General features: G+C 42.1%; 1 protein-coding gene and 1 non-coding gene across 3 annotated transcripts in view; one reads left to right on the top strand and one right to left on the bottom strand.

Annotated features, from left to right (window-relative positions):
- Positions 1–14,920, bottom strand: part of VCL (vinculin) — a 121,026-nt gene extending 106,106 nt beyond the window's left edge. The window contains exon 1 of one of the 2 annotated variants that reach the window (XM_075534680.1): positions 14,645–14,920. In XM_075534680.1, coding sequence (XP_075390795.1) covers positions 14,645–14,812 — 168 coding nt within the window. In that variant the 5' untranslated portion in view covers positions 14,813–14,920. The remainder of the gene's footprint in view (positions 1–14,644) is intronic. The other variant, XM_075534679.1, reaches the window with a different exon arrangement.
- Positions 14,921–23,414: 8,494 nt separating this feature from the next.
- Positions 23,415–23,581, top strand: LOC142430156 (U1 spliceosomal RNA). The gene has a single exon (XR_012780620.1). It is a non-coding gene; the product is annotated as a U1 spliceosomal RNA (small nuclear RNA).
- The last annotated feature ends 3,506 nt before the right edge of the window (positions 23,582–27,087 follow it).

A 27,087-nucleotide genomic window follows, 5' to 3' on the forward strand; every position in this document is an offset into this window, starting at 1 on the left:
TGGAGGGAAATTACTATTAGTATAGCCATGTATATCCAATGAAATTACCTTGCCCCATAAAGATATTTCAGGGGTAAATAAGAATTTAGAGTGTGAACAAAAGACCTCAGAAGATCCCACTAAAGACACACTTCCAGAGGGGAAAGGAAGCTAGAAGGAGGGCCTGTTAATCACTTCCCGTGTCCCTCAGAGAAACTAGAAAACCTACCACTAAATGCTAAAGTAAACCAAAAAGACCACATAAGACAAGAGCATATAAGGGGATGATGGAAATTAAGTGTTTTGAAATTCTTTTATGACTCAGGAGGCAAAGAATGATGCTGACAGGCCCATAAGAAGTAGAGCAGGTTCATGTACACCATTGTTTACTGCAGCACTGTTCTCAGTAGCCTGAAGGCAATAACCCAAGTGTCCATCAGTAGATGACTAGATAACACAAAACGCAATGTATACATACAATAGAATATTATTCAGCCATAAAGAGAAATGAAGCTCTGAAAAATGCTCTCTTCTGTATCCCACAGCACGCTCTACTTTTCTTGTACTATATTTTTCTTGTAGGTTTTATAATTCATTACATTGGCCACATAGAACTCACACACAATGCTCATGGTTATAAGGGTTACTAGGTATTTTCAAAGTTTACCATTCATGTGAATAATCCTGGTGAAAAATGTTCAGGATACAGGTTCTCAGTTAGGATATGTTACAAAGCTCTTTGGGGGCTGCTAATAAATGCCCAAAGGGCATGCCACGCCACTGTGAGATGCAACCCAAAGGAACTCCACTCCAGCTTTGTGGGTCAGTGAGCCCAGCTCCTTGAATTAAGTGCCCAGAGGCACTTACTCCACAAGGCAGCACCCTGCCCCAAAGCACTCCGTTTTACTGGCTCTAAGGGCTCGGACACTCTGTCATGCTCTAGCGCCCGGTTCTACGGGGCTGTTCCTCTGTCTCTCCTCTGGTATGATCCAAGAGGTTGGTTCACTTCACAGGCATCTTAGGAGTCCAGAAGACACACTCCACTCCTAGCTCTTGCTGGGAGTGAGATTCTCCATCCTGCTTCTGAGACAGCCCTTTTTATACCCAGTGGGTTGGCAATGACAATGAAGCCTATTAGCAAGCCCTTACAACTTAACCCTAAGAGTCTCTTCCCCCATCTTCTCTCACCCAGACCCATCAGAAACATCTTTTGGCGGGAATTACAAAGTAGGGCTAGAAGAGCCATATAGTACTATACTACATTGCATGGTGGCATAGTTGAACAAATGTTATGCTAATGAAAATGTTATCCTTATGAAAATAAGTAAAGGGCAAATATTATAAGACCACCCTTATAAGAAATATCTAGAACAAGTAAAAGCATAAACACAAAAATAGATTAGGGATACCGAGGGTGGAAGTGGGAGTTACTGCTTAATACAAGGAGTATTGAGTTTCTGTTTAGGATGATGAAAACATTGGGAAGTAGATAGTGGTGATATTGTACAACATGGTGAGTTTAATTAATTAATATGCTTAAAATGGTTAGAATGGCAGATATTTTGTTAAGTATATTTTACCACAATATTCTTTAAAAATATGTATACGTGATACACTTTTTCTAGAAAAATAATGGAAGAAATAGTAGGTAGAACTTTGAAAGTGGGATTTATAATCTCATGAGCTTTGTTTTTGTTTCTGCCCTTCTTATGATTTTTTTATAAAGAAGAATACACACTGCTATCAAGTAGATTCTGACTCATGGTGACCCTGCAGGACAGAGTAGACCTGCCCCTGTGGGCTTCCCAGGCTGTGGATCGTCATAGGAGTAGGCAGAACAGCTGATGGGTTAGAAGTACTATTAACAGAGAGAGAAGCGCCCACCTTCAGTGAGCAGCCCGACACTGCGCCACCAGGGGGCCACTTGCACCAGCGCTGCCCTCCTTTCAGTGAAGGACTGAGCTAGCCCAGGATCTCCCAGAGTCTCTGCTCACTCCAGATTTGGGACACGAATTTGGTTGCTCCACGAGTAGATAAATACTATTTCCCCAAATCATCATATTTCTCAACTTCACCTGGAAAGCTGATTCAATCTTATTATTTTAGTTTGATTATATTTTAGAAAACAGGACAACAAAATCTTGGGCCAAAACAAAACCAAAACCACTAAGCCCCAACAACAAATGGAACTACACTCTTTTTCCTCACCCCAAGCAATGGATATAAGGATCAAAATTTTAAGTGTTTAGTTTTAACCACGGGAAACTGACATGCAGAAGTTCAGGCACCTAAAACTGAGAATGCTATTTCCCCACAGTTGGTAAAACTGTGTATTTTACAACATATGGAGCTCTACTAAAAGCTTTCATTGGCATTTTGCCTTGTTGAGTAAAAGCTAAGCTTTATGCTTAGACATGGAGAGAGAGAAAAAACCAACACTGCCTTTTCATTAAACCAACATTTAAAATAAGACTTACAAAAAGTAAGGAAAAAGAAATTAGTAATAATCTACAACTCATTGAAAACTTGACTAAGTTCCAGACTGAGTTCTAAACATTTTTATAAACTCATTTAAACCACACAGTATTATGAATCTAGTGTTATTATTTATTTTATAAAAGACCATAAGAAATTGAGACCACTGATAAAAAACTTTTCAATGCTACATACCTCCCAGGCATCACTGGTGGATGATTTAAAACCAACAGGGATAATCCCTGAACTTTTGCTTATTACCAATACCCTCTACAACCTCCCAAGATCCTTGTCAGGTTTGCATAGCACTTTACTTAGAGTCTATTCTGAAGCCTACTTTGGTATTTGCTAACTCCTACTAGATGCATTTTGCCAAAACTGGCTAATTGTCGAGAGCTAAAATCAATAGAGAATTACAAATCAATGTTCTCTTTTAACTGCCTACGCCTACATATTCTATATACTTCTATATTAGGATGGACTATCCTCCAGGAATCTGGCTGAAATTTATCCAGTCAAGAACCATGAATTGTATGGTACTGCTATGTGCAAAGGGGTCCTGGAGGGTGCAGTTGCTAACCAAAAGGGAGGCAGGTCTACTGGACTCAGAGGCACCTCATTAGAAAGATCTGGTAATCCACTCCCCCCAAACCTGCCGGGAAACCCTATGAAGACACTTCTGACAAACACGGGGTCACCGTTAGCCAGGGTCAACTGAGAGCAACTGGTTACGTGTGCAACGTCGGTGCCACACAGTCGCTGTCAGCTGCATACCTAAATGGCAATTCAATTTTACCAAGATTCACCACAGCATGGAACATATTTTTCCCAAGAAGTTTTTGGTAAAGAGGCAACAAATAGTCTTCCCATTGATTCATTAAGCATCTATTTCTCAAGACCCTACTCTGTGTCAATCACTCTAATGGGTGGTGAAAACTAGGGAAGAGAAAGATTAAAACAAGCAACAATCACACACAGAATTGCAACTGTGATGGGAAAAATAAAGGAAAACAAACACTTGCAAGGGCTACCAGGACATATGCTAAAAGAATCTAATCTGTTTGGGGAGGGAGAGTAAGGAAAGGCTTCTTTTTAAAAACTGACATTTAATATCAAATATGAGAATTAACTGAACTTAGTAGTTACATATTGGACTGCTAACCACGTCAGTCCTTCGAAATCATTGGTCGTTCTGAGAGAAACACAAGGCTTTCTACTCCCATGACAGTCTTGGAAACCCAGAGGAACAGGTCTACTCTGTTCTACAGGGTCACTATCAGTCAGAACTGACTCAATATGAGTGAATTTGTTTTCTGGGGGGCAGTTTATCCAGGTAAGGAAACAAGGAAGAGCAGTTTAAGCAGAGGAAATGGTATATGTAAAGGTCAAGAGCACAAGACGCTCAGTGCTTTTAAAGAAATGCAAACCCGGTGTACCTGGGGTAACAAAAGGGAGACCAGCTGACTGTGGGGTCTATCAACTGCTCACCCCTCTCTCTATCGGCAGCTGGTCACTGGGTGTTCATCCCTTTTCCCAACATCAGCACCACTTCATATTTTCTTCATGGCTTCAAAGAATTAAAACTAGCATCAAATCCTTTAATAGGAGTAATTGTATAATTCTGCAACAATTTTGTTTGTGGAGGGAATGTGGATAAATCTTTTAGAAGATATTCATCTCTATTTCAAGCAGCTGTGGCCAAAGATCATATCTTACATATCTTCGTATCCTTCTTAACACCTAGCAATGTGCACAACTAAAGTTTAACAAATAATTTTGCTATTTGGGGAGAATATAGGATAAGAAGATAACCAAACCCAAGAAGAAAACAACAGGGTAGATGGCTCTGGGGAGAAATGGGAGAAGAGGAGGTGGGAGAAAGAGAGGAAGGAGCCAACAAACCCAGGAACAAGGGAACAATTAAAGATCTAAAATTGATGGAAAGGTGGGCATAGAATGCCTGAGGAAATTTGATCAAGTGGAAGGTAGCCGAGAGAAAGTACTGAGAGTCGAATGAAGGTCGAATGTGGTAGTGGGACAGGAGGAATGTAAAAAGAAATACAGCAAAGAACTAGGAGGCAAAAGACATTTATAGAGCTATAAATATAGGCATGCACGATGTAAATATATTAATATATCATGATGGAGATACAGGTCTATGTACATATATTTAAATATTAAGTATTAAGGTAGCAGACAGGCATTGGATCTCTACACAAGTTACTCCCTCAACACCCTTTTTTCAAATAACCTGGCATTCTGTGATGCTCACTTCCTGACACAATCGCTGAAGACAAATTGGGTGCCTAAACAAATGTGGTAAAGAAAGTGATGGTGCCCGGCTATCAAAGGATATAGCATCTGGAGTCTTAAAGGCTTGAAGATAAACAAGTGGCCATCTAGCTGGGAAGCAACAAAGCCCACATGGAAGAAGCACACCAGCCTGTGTGATCATGAAGTATCGATGGCATCAGGTGTGATGCATCCAAGACCCAGAACTAAATCATACCCAATGTGAATTGAGGGTGGGGGGAAACCCAATGCTCATCTGTAGACAGTTGGACCTCCCCTCACAGAGGGGTCACAGGGAAGAGATGTACCAGTGAGGGTGCAGTACAGCACCAATGAAACACACCACTTTCCTCTAGCTCTTTGGTGCTTCCTTCCCCCACTATCATGCCCTCAATTCTACCTTACAAATCGGATTAGACCAGAACATGCACACTGCTACAGAGAAGAGCCCCCAACACAGGGAATCCAGGATAGATAAACCCCTCAGGGCCAACACTGAGAGTAGAGATACCAGGAGGATCAGGGGAGGGTGGGGGGGGGGGGTAGAATCGATCACAAGGATCAACCTATAACCCCCTCCTAGAGGGATGAACAATGGAAAAGTGGGTGAGGGACCTCGGAGAACGATGTAAGACATGAAAATAATAATCTATAACTTATCAAGGGTACGTGAGGGAGGGCGAGTGGAGGAGGGAGGGGAAAGAAATGGGGAGCTGATATCAAGGAGGAAGAGGATGCTTTGAAAATGATGATGGCAGCATATGTGCAAATGTGCTTGATACAGTGGATGATGTATAGATTGTGATAAGAGATGTAAGAGCCCCCAATAAAAGTATTTTTTTAAAAAGAAGAACTTAAACCCTGATGAAACCACACACACACAAAAAGATATAGCATCTGGGGTCTTAAAGGCTTAAAGTTAAAGAAGTGGCCATCTAACAGGGAAGCAACAAAGCCCACATGGAAGAAGCACACTAGGCTGTGTGATCATGAGGTGTCGATGGGATCAAATATCAGGCATCAGAAAACCCAAAACCAACAAATATATGGATGCAAATGATAGGGGAGTAGAGCCCCCCCCCAAAGCTCATCTGTAAATTGGGCATCCCTTCACAGAAGAATCACAAAAAAAGAACAAGACAGCCAGGGTGCAGCATAGCACTGGTGGAACACACAACACTCCTCTAGCTCTTTAATGCTTCCCCCCCCACAACCCCCCCCACTATCATGACCCCAGTTCTACCTTACAAATCTAGCTAGACTGAACACGTACACTGCTACAGATAAGAGTTCTCACCACACAAAATCCAGGACAGATAAACCCCTCAAAAACAGTAAAGGGAGTAGTGATACCATGAAGATAGGGGGAATATGGGGGGAGAAATTGGGAATTGACTGTAATGATCTATGTTTAACACTCTCCGCCCCAGGGGGACAAACAATAGAAACATGGACAAAGGGAAACACTGGACGGTGTAAAATATGAAAATAATAATTTATAATTTATCAGTATTCCATGAGGGTAAGAGGGTAGGGGAGGGAGGGAAAAATAGAGGAGCTGATACCAAAGGCTCAAACAGAGAAAATGTTTTGAAAATGATGATGGCAACATATGTACAAACGTATTTGATACAATTGATGTATGGATGGTTATAAAAGCTGTAAGAGCCGCCAATAAGATGATTTATCAATTAAAATATATATAGGATAAGAAATTTAAGAGGCTGGTTTACCTTTTTTATATATATAAAATGTCTTAGCCAGTTCTTATGTTTTTATCTCCTTTACTGCAACAAGAAGGTGTTGTCTATCTTGCAGGTAAAAGATGAAATGGCTCTAGTTCTTCAGGGGTAGGGTGAGCACAGAGGAGACTGGGAAGACAGGGAACCTTGATAACAGAGGTCCCTCAACTCTCAACTCTAGGAACAAAGGTGCCATTTTTCTTTCTTTACAGAGGGCTGACCCGGGAGACTAATTTATGCTCATTTCAAAAAGGAAATGACTTTGACTTAGATTGTGGCCAGTGTTGTAAGAATTGCCATGAAAAACAGCCACTATCCCGTTCAAAGTCATTCAACTTCTTCTTTACCATTGATACATGTATTTAAATAACCACCTTTTTAACTGGTCTTCTTTGTAGGTTTTGGGATATTCTCCCATCCCTGACAGTATTGTACTTCAGGATATATGTTATTTTTCACAATGAATTCCACACCATTCTTCTTCAATTTGTCATTGCTAGCAGAGGAGACCATAAGTTGCCAATTCAAAACGGCCAATACCGATCTAGTTCAGCTCACAAGGGGCAAGGATTATTAATCTCCATGTGTTCCATTCATTTTTACAAATTCAACTTTCCTAGATTCACATTTTATACATTCCACATTCCAATTACTCATCAGTTTCTTTTTTTTTTTCCTTTTCTTTTTTTATTAAAACTTTTATAGGGAGCTCAAACACATAACATAACAATCTATGATTTAGTTAGGTCAAGCATACTTGTACAGTTGCTACCACAATCAGTTTCCAAACATTCTCCTTTTTCTTGAATCCTATATATCAGCTCCCCTCATCAGTTTCTTACAGCTGTTTCTTCTCATTTTGAATCATGTTACATGAGCAAACCAAGGTCATGAAAGCCAGTCACATCATGGTCAACTGTACTGTGAGGGGCAGCACTTCCCCGGCTGTATTTTGAGTGCCTTACAACCTAAGGGGCTCAATTTCTGGCACTCTCATCAGACACTGTTCTGCTACTATCATAAGATTTTCAGTGGCAAATTTTTAAGAAGTAGACTACCACATCCTTCTTCCTAGTCTGTCTTAGAATGGAAACTCCACTGAAACCTGTCGACCATGAATGACCTTGACAGCATCTTAAATCCTAATGGCAGTTTCTGGTTATCACAGCAACACAAAAGCCACCACAGAACAACAAAATGCTACATGAGTGGTGGCTGTAAAGATCAGTCTAGAAAGCTCTCAAGGAGTAATCTACTCTTCTGATACTGCTCAAATACTGACTTATGTAAAAACATGCCCTACTGTTATCCCATAGCATAAGGTTTCAAGGACAGTTTGAGCCCTGATCAGCCAACAAGCAAAAAACGGCCTATCAACATTGTGATCTTTATCTCCTGCCATATGGTTTCAGGAAATAAAGCTCTTTCAAAGAGAAATCCATGACTCACAGCATTAGGCTACATTGAAACCAGCAGGGCTCGAAATAATACACCAACACCTGGTCTAAATCATTAAATTTTAAAAAGACACTCCCAACAGAAGAATGTCAAAGCCTACTGCCATTTTCAGATAGGAGGCGCATATTGTCCTGTTATGAATTTCCTAAGTGGCCCGCATAGTTGAAATGATTCTGAAACAAGGAACCACAACTCAAAATAGCCGGAACACTTTTGTTATCTCAAAGAATGGGCAGTTAGCCATTCATTCCTCTCTTCATATATATTGTTTTGCTCTAGTGAAAGCCCACTGTAAATCAGATGAAATTGTTCAAATTTGACTATACCAGATTGTTTGACATCTGGGAATGGGAAACACTGGCAACAGAATAATTCCTATTATAGTATTTTGCACTTCAGTGAGTGCTATGCATACATTCATGCAGTAAAAGTAAAATTACACGGAACACCTATGACCAGCATGGTATGGAAAGAAAGAGGTGAACAAAGAGGTCGAGCCCCTGCCACAGGGAACCAAGGGTCTGGCGGAGAAGTACGACATGTGTCACAGGAGAGCGTAGGGATGCTAAGCTTGCCTTCACCCGGTCGCTATCCCTTTCCTGTCTCCTCCCTAAGTGTAACGTAAAAAATCAGAAGGCTTGTTGGAAGACTATTATTCAATTTAAGATATACAAACATATAGTTACAGTACAAACATATGTAAATATATAACAGGCCATATAAGACATTTTAAATCCAAAAACCATCCTGCCCCATATAAGTAGTTCGGTCCTGCTGCCGCTTCCTCTGCAGTGTCGGCAGGAGCTGACCTAGGCAAATGTTTCTTTCTGATGCGACCATAGGACTTGTCCACTCGCATCTCCAAAATGATCCCATTCGCTCAAGAACCATGAGGAAATGGTAAGTATCATTAGAACAAGCTTCACATCTATTTTATTCTTAGATTCCTTTTGTTTCTGGGGACAAAGTTTTTCTCTTTTGGGGAGGGGAACAACAAAGTTTTTCAAATGAAAGAAGGTTCCCAAACCTAACTTTAAGTACTTTTTTATTGGTAATAGCTTCAAACAAAGCAGCCATGTATATGATAAAAATCCTTCATTTGTTCTGATCTGTTTGTGCTGATCTACGGCCCCCCGATCTCTGGTGTGTAGTGCAGTCTGTATGGGCCTGTGTTGGACTAACCGCAAGGTCAGCAGATTGAAGCCAGCAGCTGCTCTGTGGGATACAGCTTTCTGTTTTCATTGCATTACCGTCTTGGAAGCACGGGGATCAGTTCTCCTCTGTCCTATGAGTCAAAATCAACTTGATGGCAGGGAGGTTTTTTTGTTTTGTTTTTTAGTATGCATCTCAAGTTTATATTTGTTGTATTTCTTTTTTTGAATGCTGTGACATTGAACATGGCTATGAAGCAGCACTCTCATTTCATTCTTCTGAAATAGACCTTTGAAGCAAATTATGCCAAAGCCAGACCCTACACAGGTAATTTTGCCAGGTCCAAGACAAATGGAAACTCTATAATTCATAGCACTCTTTCTGCTTTCGGTTCTAGGTGGAAACCCACTGCTCTGAGTCGAGGTAGAAGGGTGCATTGGAAAAAAGCTCAGGAGCCAGAGGCGGAGGACCAGAGTTTGAGTCCAGGCTCCACCAGTTGCTAGCTATACCACTGTGGGCAGATGACGTAATTTCTCTGAACTATGGCTGGTAACCATAGCAACACTTACTACAGGCTTGCCATGAGATTACATAGAAGGAAGTACAAGGGGCTCCACAAAAGTTCATAGAAAAATCCCTTATCTTTCAATTCCATGAATTTTTTGAAGCCTCCTATTTTAAAATCACAAAGGATTATAAAAATGTTATCATTATAGATTTTATTGATTTTTCCTTAACATGAGGCTTATATGCTCATTTTAAAAACTGGAAGATACCAAAAAAATTATTAAGAAAAAGTCAAGGCCACAGACACTCCTAAAATGCATATCTCATGAGCCCAAAGTAGTTGTGACCACTCAGATGCGATGGAGACTGCAAAGTGCCAGAAACCTCATTAATAAAACTGGTGTTATTGTAATGGTTACATCAGAGACAGAAAGTACTCTATAGGCCACTTGAATGGAAAAAAAGAAAAATTACCCACCATGATGCAAGGTAGGCAGGGCTAAGCCGTCTGACTTTTTCCCGCTGCTTACTGAATTCCCACTCTCGGAACTTCTTGTGGTCCTCCTCCGTTTCCCTTCCCTCCCAGCGTCCCTCCCTCTCCTGCTCCCTCTCTTTATGATTGGACTGAAAATATTCTATATTTAAAATGGCCTTGTTCATACAATGAAATATGAATCCACCACAAAAAGGAATGAAGCTTGAAAACACGCTAACTCAAAGAAATCAGATATAAAAGGCCACATGTTATATGATTCCCTATTTCTGAAACATCCAAAATAGGCCAATCTACAGAAAACAGAAGGTTTTAACAAAGCTAGGGAGGAAGCGGGTGGGAGTGGATAAAAAGTGATTGCTAATGTTTCTCTTTGAGGGGACAAAAACGTTCTAAAATTAGATTGTGGTGACAGTTATATAATCCTGTGAATATATTTTAAAATATTAAATAGTCCACTCAACGTAGGTGAATTATATGTGAACTGTAGCTCAACAAAGTTGTTTTTAAAGGATTCTTCTCCTGAGAGTGTAAAAGCCTGTGAGCAGCCACCAAAAGTGCAATATTGGTCTCTCCTTGTTCACAAGAAAGAAAAGTGATGGAAATGGAAACAATTCAAGCAATGGGCTAAAGGACCAGAGAAACATCTCTTTCCATGACCCTGAGACCAGAACTAGAAAGTGAGTGCCCAGCCAGCACTACCTACCACTCTAAAAGGGATCATGTCAGAAAGTCCCCAACAGAGTGGGGGGGAAATGTAGAACAAAAGTAAGAATCATAAAACAGACATGAATATTGGTTAGATGGGGACAAGTGGACCGCCTGAGACTATGGCCCTTAGCCACCCTTCAGGTCTGGAAGTCACACAGCTCAATTCTGAGGCAAACAATAAGCCTGTAAGTGGAACAATAGCATTAGGGAGGTATGCACCTCTGGAATAATAAACTATTTGAGATCCAAAGGGCAGCACTTAGCCAAGGACAGAGTTCCGAAGGGTTTTGGGAAAAGAGGAAGAATGCTAGCAGCAAAGAAAGGGAAGAAGTGGGATAGCAGATGTTACACTGAGAGGGTTGTAAAACTGGATGCATGTATGGATTGTGGTAAGAGCTGTATGAGCCCCCAATAAAATGATTTTAAAGAGAAAGGGCTCGATGTAAAGGATGAGACAAAATAAAATGTGTGTGAATTGCTGACTGTTAAACAGATGATCTGCTCTGTAAAACTTCACCCAATCCACAATAAGAAGGATCCTGAATTGGGGGGGGGGGGGGTTTGAGATGTGTAAATAAATATTCCCAACCTATCTCCTTCCTAAGAACATCAATAATTGATCAGAGGCTTTTAAAATGATGACCCTCCAGTTGTGATCTATGTACAGAAAATTAACAGACTGCTTTTGTTTAACAAATATGCAGTAAATTAAAATCCAAATGAGTCCTGTCCTCAAAACCTTCAGACAGTCCAGCTCAAATTTTGGCCCTCAAATTCGTGAGAATTCTGTGCCACAGCTTCATTTCACATACCACGCCTTTCTTCCCACATCTTTAACTGTTCAAATCCCCATGTCCTTCGGGCCAGACTCAAATGTTGCCTCCTCCATGAAAACTTCCCTAAAGCGCCCCTCAAAATAAATTTCACCTTTCTCTGACTTCCACGGTACATTACTTTCCTTATTAACAGTCAGGATTTTTTTATGCAGTATCATACTGATTTATGTAGCATCATACCTATTTCTTTGACATTAGTCTCAGTAAATACCTGTTCAACAAATGAATGACTATAAGCAATAATTGAGAATTCCATCTTCATTACATAAACTTAAATTTGGGGCACCCAAAAGTCATTTAGACTCAAGCATGGTGAAGTAGTTGGGCTAAATGGCTCTGGTCAAATGTATGTTTTCTTGAGGAAAGGAAACCAAGACTAAATGGTTGCATGTATTATGTAATAAGTAATCTGAAGGGAAAAAGAAAAGTAATCCAAAAGAAAAAGTTATGGACTAAGGATAAAACTAAGGTGCTAAAGTGAGAGGAACACTTACCTAGACTATATAAATTCTAGAATATTTATTCAAAAATCAGTTTCATTACCTTATAGTAACACCAGAATTTTTTTATCATTGCAAAATTTTCTAGTTCTATTATCATATCCTACTACTTCTTCCTTCACTATATTTCTGATTATTTACTTCTCCTTTTTCCCGACACACCCAAAGTCCGGGTTCTCATTTTCTTAATGACTAACCAATTTAAGAAGCATCCGAATTTATACCGCTGCCCTTTGTTCCTTCCTTCAGTATTTATCAAACTATCCTATGTGCTCATTTTGATTAAAGAATATCAAAGGCCTGCTCTCTAAACACCATCTAGTTGAGAAATGTATGTGATTCATCGCAATATTCAATAGCATATTTAACACACAATTGAAGTGGTGAGTACCCCTGCCTGTCACGCAGGAGACCGGGGTTCAATTCCCTACGGGGAGCCAAAAACAAAAAGACACACAATTGAAAAGTCAAGCAATGGATAGGTCTCCTGGCCTTTCAGAATACAATCCATGTTCCGTTTTCCTCACTGATCATTCTCATTCTCTCCCTTCCGCTCTTTGGTCCTGTTATTAGTTCATGCTTTCTCGCCAGCCCTTCAATGTTTCCATCCAGCAGGCACTCAGAGCTTATTAATTCACTGCACTGAAACTCATAAATAACTTGTCTCTAAATAGCCTAACCAGAGATCAAACCCTGACTACACTCAGTTCTAAGTGCAACATGTGGTTTGACGATTTTATTTCTTGAAGAACTGCAGGAAGAGATACTATTACCTTGTCTCTTTACATTGTTTCCCAGTTGGTGAAAATGGAGGCCTGGGCTGCAGCCATGTTAGACAATACTGAATAAGAACGCACTCTGGAGTCTAAGTTAAGATTAGTTATAGAAAGAACAAGAACAATGCAGAGCTGGGCCTGCTGAATGAAGGCAGTATTTTCTTTTTAAGTTTCATACAAATTGTATGCAAAGAAAATGTGAAAAAAAATACTTCCACATGCTAAAAGCAATTATGCTTCACACACAAGGCCAGCTAGGCTATTTTTTCCCTTTTAAATCCTGGGCTACTGCAATTCACAAATGTTCTTTTATCTCTCTGGCTTTCTTCTAATAACGCTCTTCTGTGTTTGTTTCTTCTCTAATCAGGGTCAACGAGCTGGAAGCGGACAGTTCGGCGACACAGGAGAAAGTCACCGAGACTAAAATGTACAAGTCAATGTTGTGGCGGTGGTCAGATTCTTAGAGCTTATGTAAAAGAGCAGAAATGTGGTGGGTTTCCTGCACTGCAGTGACTCACAGGGCTCCCGCGGACTGACGCCGGCTTTCAACTACTGAAGTGACTGCGTGTACTCAAAGCTCGCAGCAGATAGCAACCCCGTGCCCCGCCCTGCACACACTATTGACACAGTTCAGTGCGGGAGCAGTCTGAACTTTTTCCAAGGTTATTTCTCATTGGCCGCAGTCGTCTGAGTCACCCACCCACAGTGGGAAAGAGAAGTTCGATATTGGCCAGGGGAATGTTAGGAGACCGGTCACGCCTTGCCATGCCGACTCATAGCGACCCGCAGCACCTCTCTTTTCGCCTTTCAGAAGTGGCCCCTGCCTCTTCCAATAATCCTTCGGTTTTCAGCCGTAAGCTCTGGGCAAAGGGTCTGAGCACCCTTCCACAGTTGGGAGTTGGGAGGAAACACCCTTTTCCTGCTCTGCAAAAGAGACTACAGATCCCAAATTCCACAGGCCTCCTCTCCTAATAGCTCCACCATGCTTCCTGCCAGCAGGACGAAGTCGTTTGACAGCAGGTAAAACCAGGTGGAAATCTACAGAGGAGGGACTAAAACGAAAGGTTTAGGCGACAAGTCATTTGTTACTGTATAAAGGAATTACCCGGTTTGAATGCCAGTGGTGGGAGCAGAAGTAAAATGCCCAGAAGAGGAAGGCGAGGGGACAGAGCAGTTGGTATGACAAGTGGACAAAGGGGTCCGACGCAGGAAGCGCTGGGGAGGGGGAGGGGGTAAGATACGTCTGAGGGTGAGGAGGCAGAAGTATTGGAAAGAACAGCGTGCTCACATAGGAATCCCTGGGAGGAAAAGCAGGTTATCAGTCGGGAGCCCGATCGCCCACAGACCAACTGGGGAGGCCTAAAAAGGAGCTGAGCCCAACGTCGGGGTCGACAGCCGGCTGATGGGAGGGGGCGATCGGACTTCTACCACTATACTGGTTACACTCGCACCGCGGGCCGTACACGGTGCCGAGTGATGCGCAAATCCCTCCTCACCCACCAGGCATTCAGATAACTGCCCCCATTTTATAGATAAGGAAACTGAGGCCCGGTCAAGGTCACATAGCGGGGAAGTCAGAATTCGAACTCAAGGTGGTCTGTCCCAGAACCCACAGGCAGCAAGTCGCACGGAGTAGCCGCGAGCCCCGGACCCACGAGCCGGACCCCGCGGAGGTGCCCCGCCACGCCCCGCCCCCGGCCCCGCCCAGGCCCCGCTCGCTCACCCGGACCAGGTTGCTGACGGCCGCCTGTACCGCGGCCACGGGCGCGGTAAGGTCAGGAATGGCTTTGCCGTCCACCTCGCCTTCCTCGTGCATGATCACCAGGTGCGAGATCTGCTGCGCCACCGGCTCCAGAATGCTCTCGATCGTGCGTGTATGAAACACCGGCATCGCGGCGGCTAGCGGGGCGGCGAACCGCGGGCCACAGAAAACTGGAGGTGGGCTGCGGCGAGAGCGAGCAGAGCCGTACTCGGAGCAGTGCAGCGACTCTGGAGCCGGGGCTTCCCTCCGCGTAACCAGCCTCGCGGACTCCTCGCCCCCTCGCGACGTCGCGCCCAATGGCAGCGCTACTCAGACCCGGGCCGCCTCTCCTATTGGCCCTGCTTCCAGATGCTCCGCCCTCACCTCCGCGCCGCCGAAGCCCCGCCCCGCCCCGCCCCCATTCCCAAGGGAGGGGCCTGGGAGCTGGGCTGCGCCGCAGGGATTGCGACCGGATTCCCGAGCCCTGCGCCGGGCGCTCCTTATAAGGGCATGGAGGGAGCGGAGCGTGCGGCGGGAGTCCGCCGGCACCGCCCCTCGGCACCGCCTCCCGCCTCGCTCCTGCGGAGCCCCAGCCCCTCCGCAGAATCATCCCCGCGGGGCGGGCTCACCTCACCTCTGGCAAAGCCGGAGCCTGGCCCACTGGAAGAGGGGCCTTCGGTCCCTCCTCCTCTCCCCAACTTTTGCCCTCACCTGAGGCGGCAAATGACTCTTCCCATTCATTTCCGCTTAGCAGAAGATCCAGAAAACAGGGATGCATAGGGGAAGAGGAGTCCCATTTATTTACACACACACACCACACACATACTTTACCCATTCCCTTCCTTGGTTATTCAGTTAACAATTTGGTATATAGCCATCTAGACCTTTGTTTAGGCATTCATTTGTATGTATATCTTATAAGCAAATGTGATTAAACATTTTCCTTCCTCACTTAAAGTTCCCTGGTTTGATATCGAGATCTACTCATGCCCCGCCCCCATGGTTGCATGGTATTACGTTGTAGGAACCAAAACATAAATAATCAACTGCACAGTGAAAGACATTTAGGTTAGGTTCTGTTTTTCACTATTAAAATTCTGCACAAATATCTTTGTGCTTGCTTCTGTGCTCTCATATGTGTATTTATCTCGGACACCTGAAAGTGAAAAAGTACACACATTTTACATTTTGAAATTTAAGCTAAATTACTCAACTCCTCAAAGCGTGCTTGGTATAGACATTTGAATGTCTTCCTCTGCTCAAATTCTCTCTTGTCCAAGGTTCCCCATTTTGAGGTGAAACACTTTCACTAATGCCTTAAAGCAAAAGATCCTCAAATCAAATGAAAACACTTCCTGAAAACTCTCATTTTGCAACACCTAACCATGTGTTTTCTGAATAACGTTTAAGCTATTTTTGTAAAGCGTTGTGTCTGCTCTGCATGATACTAAACCCTGCACTTGCCCTTGGAATAAATATTTTCTTTTGTTGTTGCTGTTACTGCTTCCATGTCCTTACAGGCAGTCCTTACTTCCAGTTCTATTTTAAGCTAACATGGTTTCTAAATTCTAACTACTTTGCTAAACCCTTATTTAAATTGCAGTGCATATCATATATACGTATCATCTTGCCCCCTTACAGATGAGAAAACTGAAGCTTCTTGGTGAGTCTACATTTGCATGCCCAACCAATGATTGAATTAGTGAGGCTCAGCACTGTGCGACCCACTAGCTGCCAGAATCTTCTTCCTGGGAGTTCCCCTTCTGCCAATGACTAGACTGGTGGGAATTCTTTAGCTAGGGGCAGGAATCCAAGCCAGGCATCTCCGCTTCCCGTATGCCACTGTATCTCATGGCAGACAAATAATCCCAAATTATTGCAGCCGCTACGTTGAGACTCAGTCAACAACTGGATTCGGGGTGGGTGAGAGGCTCACCCCTGCCAAGTCAATTGCCAAACACACTGTGGCATTGGCAGCTTGGGGCAGTGGTCACTGGGCAGGCGCAAAGTGCCAGGAAGCAGGAGTCCCATCCGAAGGAGACAGTGGAGGTAGGACCGATAAAATCGGAGGTTGAAGCCATGGTGCACGGTCCACTGTTGTATCAGACTTCACTTCTAACACACAACTCAAATATAATAAATAGTATGGGAATCCAGGCGCGACCTCAGAGCATCAGACTGCAAACTTGGGTTTTCTTCGGGCAGGGTCTTATGTAACCACACTGACTGCACACCCAAGAAGTCTGGTAACTCGGGTCTCATGATGAACAATGCTCAATAGGAACTACACTTCCATAGGGAGTTTTTAAAACTAAACGAATAAAACTTGTGTCTAGTTCTACCACAGCTACCAAGCTCTGCCTTTTGCTTTGCAATCGTAAGAGTGGCGTTCAAGTATGGAGTTAACAGTTTATCTCTTTTTCAGCAACCCTCTTTGCTGCTTGTATACTTGTTTGCAGTTTAACATCCTCTTCTGTCCTATGTGTTTCCTATATTGGGCAGCAGGAGTCAGCAATTTTGTCATGCTTTTTTTAACTGTGGTATATCATCCTCACCTCTGATTTTATAATCCAGGCTAATTCTGGCTGACCATAGTCACCTCCCTTAAATGTCACGTTGTACGGCCAGTTCACATGCTCTGTTCCAGCCACAGCCATCTCCAATTCTGCTCCCCCTTCCCCCACATTCACACTCACATTCTAAAATATTCTTGGGCACCTGTTAACACATGTTCACATTAGTGCTCCCGTGACCTGGGCTCAGACCAACTTTACTGCTTTCTGCTTCCCCACCCAGACCCTTAGACAGTGGGGTTCAACAATGCTCAGAACATAAACTCCCAGGAATGCAGAGCGCAAGCCATCAGCCCAGTTTTGCAACTCGGTTGGTGTAATTGTTAGGTTTTATGTCAGCTTGGGTGGGCCAGGGCTTTCCCACAATGTGATAGAACACAGCAGTCCTGTGAAGCATAGATCTCCTTAATCTGGTCACATCCGTGATACGAATGAAGGTTTCATTCAGATGTGGCCTGCGCTTAAGACACATTGACAGTGTATGGAAGCTTCCTGGCATCAACTACTGGATTTGGATCTTGTATCTGGTTCGCTAACCTCCTGCTATGTTGACTACAATCCCAGGAACCATCAGCAGACTTCCCACCTTGCATTCATATGGCCATCTCAGATTCAACCAGCTCAGCATCCCCCAGTCTGGGGTCTTCCTGCGACATGTTCATCAGCCCCTACAGCTGCAGGATGTCAGAGAAGCCCTCAGCTTATATCTGACCCACAGACTTGAACCACACTGGATTTGCCCACTTCTACAACTCGACAAGCCATTTCTTGATATAAATCTCTTCTTAAATACATACACATACAAGCATCACTGATTTCGCTTCTTTAAGGAACTCAGCCTGACAAATTGGGATCGCTCCAGCAAGTGACTTTTCTTGCTCTGCCTGCATTTCTTTCTTTGTAAAAGTGGCCTAATATCACCTCCATAGAACGGATGTAAGGAATGACGAATGAATTTATGTCAAGCACTTAGGAAATCTCAGGAAAATGGAGTTGTTTATTATTAGAGAAGTTACAGAGTGTCCAACAAATTCATGATGGAGTTTCACTTTGGGGCTTTTGCTCATATTTAATTTCCACTTCAAATGCTAAGTTTGTCTGTTTAGATCTTACCTACTCTGGTAGGCTTCCATAAAGAACACTAAAGAAGAATTGATATATTTGAATTATGGTGCTGGCAAAGAATATTGGAAGTACCATGGATTGCCAAAGGAAGAAACAAATCTGTCTTGGAAGAAGTTCAGCCGGAATGTTCCTTAGAAGCAAGGATGAAAAATCGGGGGGAAAAAAGAAGCCAGGATGGGGACTTCCCCTCACATCCTCCGGACCTGTTAGCAGGAGAGATCAGTCCCTGGAAAGGGCATCCTGCTTGGTAAAAGAGAGGGGCAGCAAAAAAGAGGAAGACCCTTGGCACAGAGGCTGCAACAATGGGCTCCAAGAACCCTTGTGAAGATGGCCTAGGAGGGGGCAGGGCTTCCTTCTGTCATGCCGAGGGATGCTGTGAGTCACAACGGACTCCACAGCGCCTAACAAGGACAGCAGCAGCAGCAGCAGTGGTAGGCTTAAGTAGCTGGATAGCACCAACGGTTAAGCCTGCAGCTACTAACCAAATGACTGACATTGAAACCCAGCCCGATGTGGCTTGGAAGAAAGGCTTGGTGATTCATTTCCTATAAAGCACAGTTCTGTGGGGTGCACAGAATCGTGAGGAGTCAGAACTGGCTCAACAGTAACTGGGCCGTGTGATTGGTGGTTGGCAAGATTCTAAAACGTTCTCCAAGGTTTCCATCTCTGAGAAGACGCTGCTCCATGGTCCCTGGGACTATGAACAGGATGCGTTTCATTCCCATGGCACAGCTGATTTTAGGATTGGGCGATCTGAAAATTAATTAATCACTTAAAAAAAAGATTGGACGATGTGATTAGCTAGGTGTGTCTGGCCTAACCACACAAGACTTTGTTATTATTGTTGTCCTTGTAAAACATGTGCAGCATTTACAATTTCATATTTCCACCTGAGATCTTTTACAGTAAACAGTTCTCTCCAGCTGGACACAGGAGAAATGAGAGCTTTGAAACACAAGAAGGAGATGGTGGTCCATTGCTGGTTTAAAGATGCAGGTGGGCTCTAGTTGCTGAGAGACTGCAAGGCAACAGGGGGCCTCAGTCTTATATCAGCCAGAACCTGAATTCTGTTAACATCAAGAATGAGCTTGAATCCCCTCACAGAGGGGTCAAAGGGGAGAGATGAGTCAGTCAGGGTGCAGTATAGCACCTATGAAGCACACAACTTTCCTCTAGCTCTTTGATGCTTCCTCTCCCCCCGCTCCCCCCCCCCCACTATCATGCCTTCAATTCTACCTTACAAATTGGATTAGACCAGAACATGCACACTGCTAGAGATAAGAGCCCTCAACACAGGGAAGTCAGGATAGATAAACCCCTCAAGGCCAACAATGAAAGTAGAGATACCAGGAGGATTAGGAGAGGGGGGCCGGGGAGGGAGCATCGATCACAAGGATCAACCTAGAACTCACTCCCAGGGAGATGAAAAATGGAAAGTGGGTGAGGGGCAATGGAGGATGATGTAAGATATGTAAATAATCATCTATAATTTATCAAGGGTTCGTGAGGGAGGGCGGGTGGAGGGGGAGAGTGGGAAGAAATGGGAAGCTGATATCAGGGGCTCAGTGGGAAGAAAATGCTTTGAAAATGATGATGACAAATGTGCTTGACACATTGCATGATGTATGGATTATGAGAAAAGATGTAAGAGCCCCCAATAAAAGTATTTAAAAAGAAAAAAAAGAATGAGCTTGGAAGCAGAATTTTTCCCAGAGTTCCCTGATGATAACTCAGTCTAGCCAACACCTTGATTTCAGCCTTATGGTACTGAGCATATAGCCCAACCATACCAGGCAGGGCCTCTGATTCATGAAAATGTAAAGTGAGATAGCACATAAAGAGCTGTAGTTTTAAGGCAATAAATTTGTGTGATTTGTCACACATGATAGAATGCCTTTCATATGACCATTTTATAATTATCTCTGGCTTATTTGTGATAAAGGCTGCTTGCTAGACACCCCCACCCCTAATATCCATCCTGTTCTTCCTCAACAGTAATTGGAAATAGCTTACACGGTTGCAGAGGGGAGCAAGTTCCACATGCCTGTGTCAGTGTCAGACTGGATGCCTTTCCTGACCTGAATAACTGCAGGGGCTAATGAACCCAAGATCAGTAGGCCGCTAGCTCAAGTCCAAAGAACAAGAGGCTGGATGATGAGTCAGATGCAACATCCAAAGCCAGCAAAAGCTAGCAAGCATTCCCAGAGTCCACACAGTGATGGTAAAAGGCCACACCCCCAAGGAGACTTCCTTTCAGTTGATTGGCTGCTGCTCACAGCAGATCTCATCATGGAAGTGGTTGCATTATTCTAGAGTTCATCACAGGAGATTAGTTAACTGAGAAACCTGATCCAGCCAGGGTCACATAAAATGTTAACCTTCCATTTTCCTACCTCCAAAATATAGATACTGTTTTTAATACAATTAAATCTAAAGAGTTTGCCACATAGTAGGTGTTCAAAAAATGTTAGTAGATTGAGGACAATTTATGGTCTGCACTTGGCTAAAGAAATATCTTTAGTAACAATGTAGTGACGACCATGTGATGCTCAAGTTTCAAGCAGTAGAAAATCACTGTGGACCTGAGGGTAGGAGGAAACTATAGACCAATGGTATAATCTCTGGCCTTAAAGGAAAAATAATGTTTGGTTAGACAGGCAAGAAAACAGACATTTCGGTATGAGCAAGACCTGGAGGTGGGAGCATGTTCCAGAACAGTGATTAAATTAGTCAGACTGGAGGGACTGTTGGTGTAATTCAAAGAGAAGGTAAATTTCCACCAGATTATACTTAGCCTGCAAAGGTAAGTACTGCGTAAAATGTGCTCTTGCTTATGGCCAGCGCAACATCACTCTTTGCCATGTGTATCACAGTTATCTAGTGCCGCGAGCATAGAAAACCACAAATGGGTAGCGTGAGCCAACACAAAGTCATTTTCTCACCGTTTGGGAGGCTAGAGGACTAAATTAAGAGTGCCAGCCCTAGGGGAAGGCTTTCTATAGCTGTGGGGCTTCTGGGAAAGTCCTTGTGTCTTTTAGCTTCTGCTCCTGGGTGATCTTGCTGTAGTTTGACATGTCTGTTCTACCACCTCCGTTTCCTTTGCTTACTTGTTTAATCTCTTTAATATGAGTGGACTTCAAAAAGTTCGTGGGGAAAAAAATGGAATTAAAAGATAATGGAATTTTACCATGAACTTTTTGAAGGCCCTCTCATTTTAAGAGATTGACTTAAAACACATCCTACATTAATATGTCTCTTTAACATAACAAAGACAAGGCCATTCATTGTAGGGAACACTATAAGTTATGTAAAAAGCCAGCATTTTAAAGTCAATTCTTTAACAATTTTAAGGAAAAAAGTAGTCAATTCTTTTTTAGTTTTTTAAAGTTCCAAGTTTTATTGACATGCAATTCACACATCATACAAGCCAACAGTTTAAACATATTACAAGAGTTGTGCAATCATCACTACAATTTTAAAATACTTCCTTTTCCCTTGTACTCATTATTAGCTCCCCATCTCCCCCAATCTACCCTGCCATACTCTAAGAAACTATTAATTCAATTATAATCACTGTACATTTACCTATTCTGGATTTCATATAAAGAAAAACCCACAAAAACAAAAAGCAAGAAAACAAACAAAAACCCAACAGCAAAATAAAACACAGAAAAACCTCGTTTGAAAAATTAACAGAAAAATTTTAAAAGTGAGAACACATTTTAAATGGATCAAAAGGGAGAACAAATGAAAAAGTGTTCAATTTTAACCTAACCACATCTGTAAACCAGAGAGATGTTTACTTGTGCTTTCTTGGCTATGCGAAGGCATTTGACTGTGTGAACTATAACAAACTGTGGGTAACCTTGAGAAGAATGGGAATTCCAGAACACTTCACTGTGCTCATGGGAACTTGTACATGGATCAAAAGGCAGTTGTGCACACAGAACAAGGGAATACTGCTTGATTTAAAATCAGAAAAGGTGTGGGTCAGGGTTGTATCCTCTTACGATACTTATTCGATCTGTATACCGAGCAAATCATCCAAAAAGCTGGATTATATGAAGAAGAATGTTGCATCAGGATTAGAGGAAACTTTATTAACAACCTGTTATATGCAGATAACACAACCTTGCTTACTGAAAGCGAGGAACACTTGAAGATGAAGATGCTGGTGAAGATCAAGGATTCAGCCTCCAGTGTGATTACAACTCATTGTAAAAAAGACCAAATTCCTCACAGCTGGATCAACAGGTAATATCATGATAAATGGAGAAAAGGTTGAAGTTGTCAAGGAATTTTCTTGCATGGGTCCACAATCAATGCTCAACGAAGCAGCAGTCAAGAGATTGAAGCCATGTTGCATTAGGTAAATCTGCACAAGACCCTTTTAACATATTGAAAAGCAAGAATGTTACTTTGATAACTAAGTACTGTGCCTGACCCAAGCCATGAGGTCGTCAATGGATTCATTTGCCTGTGAAAGTTGGACATGGTGTAAGAAGACCGAAAAGAAGTGTCGACATTTGCAATGTGGTGCTGGCGAGGAATACTGAAAATACCACAAACTGCTAAAGGGACAAAAAACATCTGTCTTGGAAAAAACTAAAGCCAGAGTGCACCTTAGAGGCAAGGATGACAAAACTTCATTTTGTATATTTTGGTCATACAGGAACAATTGTGAGGATGGTGCAGGACCAGACAGTGTTGTTTCTGTTGTGCATAGGTGACTATGGGTGAGAACTGACTTAATGACAGCAAACAACAATATCTGCATTGGTGCACTTTCTAATGCACTCTGTCGGTCAGAGGGGATTTGCCAGAGGCTTCATCCAAGTGGGGATCCTGCAAATGGATTCTGAGCTTTCATTGTAATCCACATACTTCTGCAAACTGAGTGCTCAGAATTTAAGCATTCCTTCCTCTGGTCTTGGATTTTATTATTTGCACTCCTTGCATCACGCAGGCTTGTGTGCTTCTTCCATGTGGACTTAGCTGTCACCTCATTTAGATTGTTGCTTGTTTGAAAACAAGCTTTTAAAATCCCAGATGCTATACTTACCTGGCAGGAGACATACCGTGATCATGAAGGTGGTTTTCCCAGGACGACGAGGCTCATCCATTGCACTCCGGATGTGCTGACCACTGCGATGTCCCCAAATGTGGGAAACTCAACTGCATATATTGCCATAGTGGGGGACTGTGTTCGCACTCTCCCCTGATTTGCAGGTTCTAAAGTCAGACTTAAGTTTCAGGTCTTAACTCTTAAAGGTAAGCCTTTCTCTCCCCCTGTACTTCCTTTTTTTTAATCGTCTTTCTTCAGTCAAAAGGATCTTGAGTTCTCAAGGCATGCTCTGCAATGGGAGACTTCCTACCTGTCTTTGTTAGATTTCATTAAAATCCATCCATGTAAACCCCTGGGTAACTGTCCTGTTGCAGACTTCAGGTTTTTCTGTATAAAATGCAAAATAAATGTTTTTATTAGCAACAACAAAAAAATCCATCCATGCGTAAAAAAAAATCCCAGATGCTAATCTTTGTGATAGCCAACCACCATCTGATTTCTTCACCATACTTTGCACCCATATCTTCAGTAATGTCTTCATGAGAGCAAGTATTCAGTAATAACAAATAATAAGAATTAATTGTTTTAGATTGGGGCTATGGTTTATGTATATTTCTGGTCTATTTTAAAGACACCATTATCCTTTTATTGGGGAAACATTATAAATCATCCCCATGAGGCATATAGTATCATAAATTTAGCCAGTGTTGTAGAATTTCAAATACTGATTAAAAAAGGGATATATTCATATATATGACAGCTTTTTAGACCAAGATAAATAGATTGTTGATTTGTACAGATCAAAAATTCAAGTGACTGGACACTGCATACAATAAGCATTGGATATCGGGCAAAACTTTTACTAATGCTCATTCACGAAGACAGAATTGTGCCTGTAGACTAAGCCATGTCATAAAAAATGAAGAGAGCATGTAAATAGTAAATATATGGTAGTACCGAGCTAACCTTCATCGAGCACTCTCAAAGCAAGATATCGGAACCAACCTCTAAAAATGACATTGAAATGGCTATCAAGCATATGAAATTTTTTTCATGATCACTAGCCATTCAGGAGATACAAATCCAAACAATAACGAGATATCACCTTACACCCACAGTGATAGCCCAATTTAAAAAAAACAGACATGAAGGTCTGGAGAGATTGGAATGCTTATACACTGTTCTGGGCTTATAAACATGTACAACCATTGTGGAAAGTGATACGGTGCTACTGGGAATACAAATACCATGTGACCCAGGAATACCCAGACTCGTATACCCCAAAGAAGTATGAGACACAGCACACACACATGCAGCACAATTCACAACAGCACGAAGCTGGAAACAGGCCAAATGTCCGTTGGTAGAAGAACCGATGAAGAAATTCTGATACATGTTTGCAATGGAATATTATCTCTAAAGAACAGTGATAAGTCCACAAAAGGCCTCATGACATGGATGAACCGGGAAACCATTATGCTGTGTCATCACAAAAGGACAAATATTGTATGAGACTACTCCTAAGGATAAACACCAAGACCAAGTTAGGCTTCTGTTCTCAGGTCATACAATCTTCCCATCTGGTCTCCCAAGTCACCTTAGTTGGACATCTTAACAACTATTGCAACAGAGAAGCCATCAGCTGGGGTCAGTTTCTTGTGCTAGGAAGAGGAGACCAATCAGTTCCTGCTATATAACATTGCCCTACAGTGACCCCAAATCAACTGACGTTCCTCCACGGGTACTCAGTGAACCTTAATGGAAATTCAAGTCCAGAGGTAGCAGGGTGGGGGAGAAGTAGGTCTATCTTTCAGAAGGTCCTTATATCTCTGTTGGTGGATAAACCAGGTAGGGCAACTTGCCATTAGAAAAAATGCTTAACATTACTTATATAGACCTCCAACAGGGGAATACGCCCAGCATTATGTTCCTATATGGGCACCTTTGCCTAGGTTCTTCTATCCAGCCCTTGATGGCCCAGACTGTGTGCTATAGACAACCAAGACTTTAGAGTCTGTCCTTTTAGGATGTACAACATCCTTCATAGGCCACAACAGAAGGCTCCAATTTAAAATCCCCACTAAGTGAACTGGGATTTACCTTAAACTCTCCTGTAGTAGCTTTAAGGAACTGAAATACTCCTTGTTCTGAAATGCCCTAGTATGAGAAGCAGCAGCTGACTGCTATCCCTAGGTTATGGATTTGGAGATCATTGGACTTTGGTTCTAAGTCAATTCTTTTATATCTATCGCAATTCTCTGAGACAGATGGAAAACAAGAAGCATAAGTCTCTCATTAAAACAGACTTGCAAATGAGGAACTCGAGACATAGAAGCAACTCTGAGTTGTGAGAACAACTCCTGGAAATGTTAGGCAAAGATGGTGCTAGACACAAAACCTGAGTCTTCTATATTTAATTGAGATGCCCATGTTTCCATGTTCTCTTGCTGAGTTTTTAGACGGCTAAATATCAGCTATGTGTCTAAAGAATTATTTACATAGACTAGCCACCCATTTGAGATCAAAAGAGCAGAGGGGTGCAGAAAGCAGGAAGAATGAGCCACAGGGAGAAGGAGGAGGACGGGTCCCACTGTATTGAGGGGATTACAATGAATTAAATGAAACAAAATGTGTATGAATTGTTGAATGTGACATTGATTATCTGTTCTGTAAACCTTCATTGAATTCACAAATAAAAATAAGAGAAAAAAACCCACGGCTTCTCCGCCACTCATATAAAAATAGACATAGACCTTGGACCCATATGAATTAAGCTACAATTATGTGTACACACACAAACACACTTACATTTTAGTCCCTAGTTCACCACACATATACCATTTCTTTCCACCTAGATCACCTTGCCAGCCCCTCTCCCGATTGTCCCTACATCAGAACCACTTTGGCTTGGTCAGTAATGTCTCCTTCTTCTCCCGAAATGCTGATGTGTACCTCACACTGCAGCCTCCACCTACCTAAACTCACAACCACTTCTCCCATCACTTTGAAAGCTAAGCATCTCTACTCACTCTCTCTCTCTTATTATTTCATTTTTAAAATGTATTTATTTATTTGGCTCTTATCTTTTGTAATCAATTTTTGCACATTAAAAGGAGATTCAAGTCATTCTTAGCTTCATTTTTTTTAATTAAAATTATTTTTACATTTTTAAAAAGTTATAATTTTATCTGTATTGTGTGAGAAAGGTATTATAATTACATAAATTCCATCATTTTCATCTATTCCCTTTCAGTCTTTTTTCCTGCTCATATATATTTATTTACATGTATGCTCAATTCTTTCTCATGTAATTTTTAATTGACATATAAAATTCACCTGTTTGAAATATAAAATTCAGCTTTCACTCCTGCCTTTTTAACTTTCACATTTCTGTATCAAGAGTATATACCATGATATTGAATTTTTCAAAAACATGATTTTTTTATAGCCATATAATATTCAAAGCATAAGAACCATAATTTATTGAGCCATTCCCTGTTATCGAACATTTGGGAGAAAAATGGGGCTGTTTTACTCCTGTAAAGATTTGAAGCCTCAGTACGGACTGATTCAAAGTGAGTAATTATTGAACATTTAAGATGTTCCAACTTTTCATTACTGAATATGGTACTTTGAAAAACTCTTTGAGTTTCTATTTTTAT

The sequence above is a fragment of the Tenrec ecaudatus genome, chromosome 16 (genome assembly GCF_050624435.1).
Source record: "Tenrec ecaudatus isolate mTenEca1 chromosome 16, mTenEca1.hap1, whole genome shotgun sequence".
In the NCBI taxonomy this organism is placed as follows: domain Eukaryota; kingdom Metazoa; phylum Chordata; class Mammalia; order Afrosoricida; family Tenrecidae; genus Tenrec; species Tenrec ecaudatus.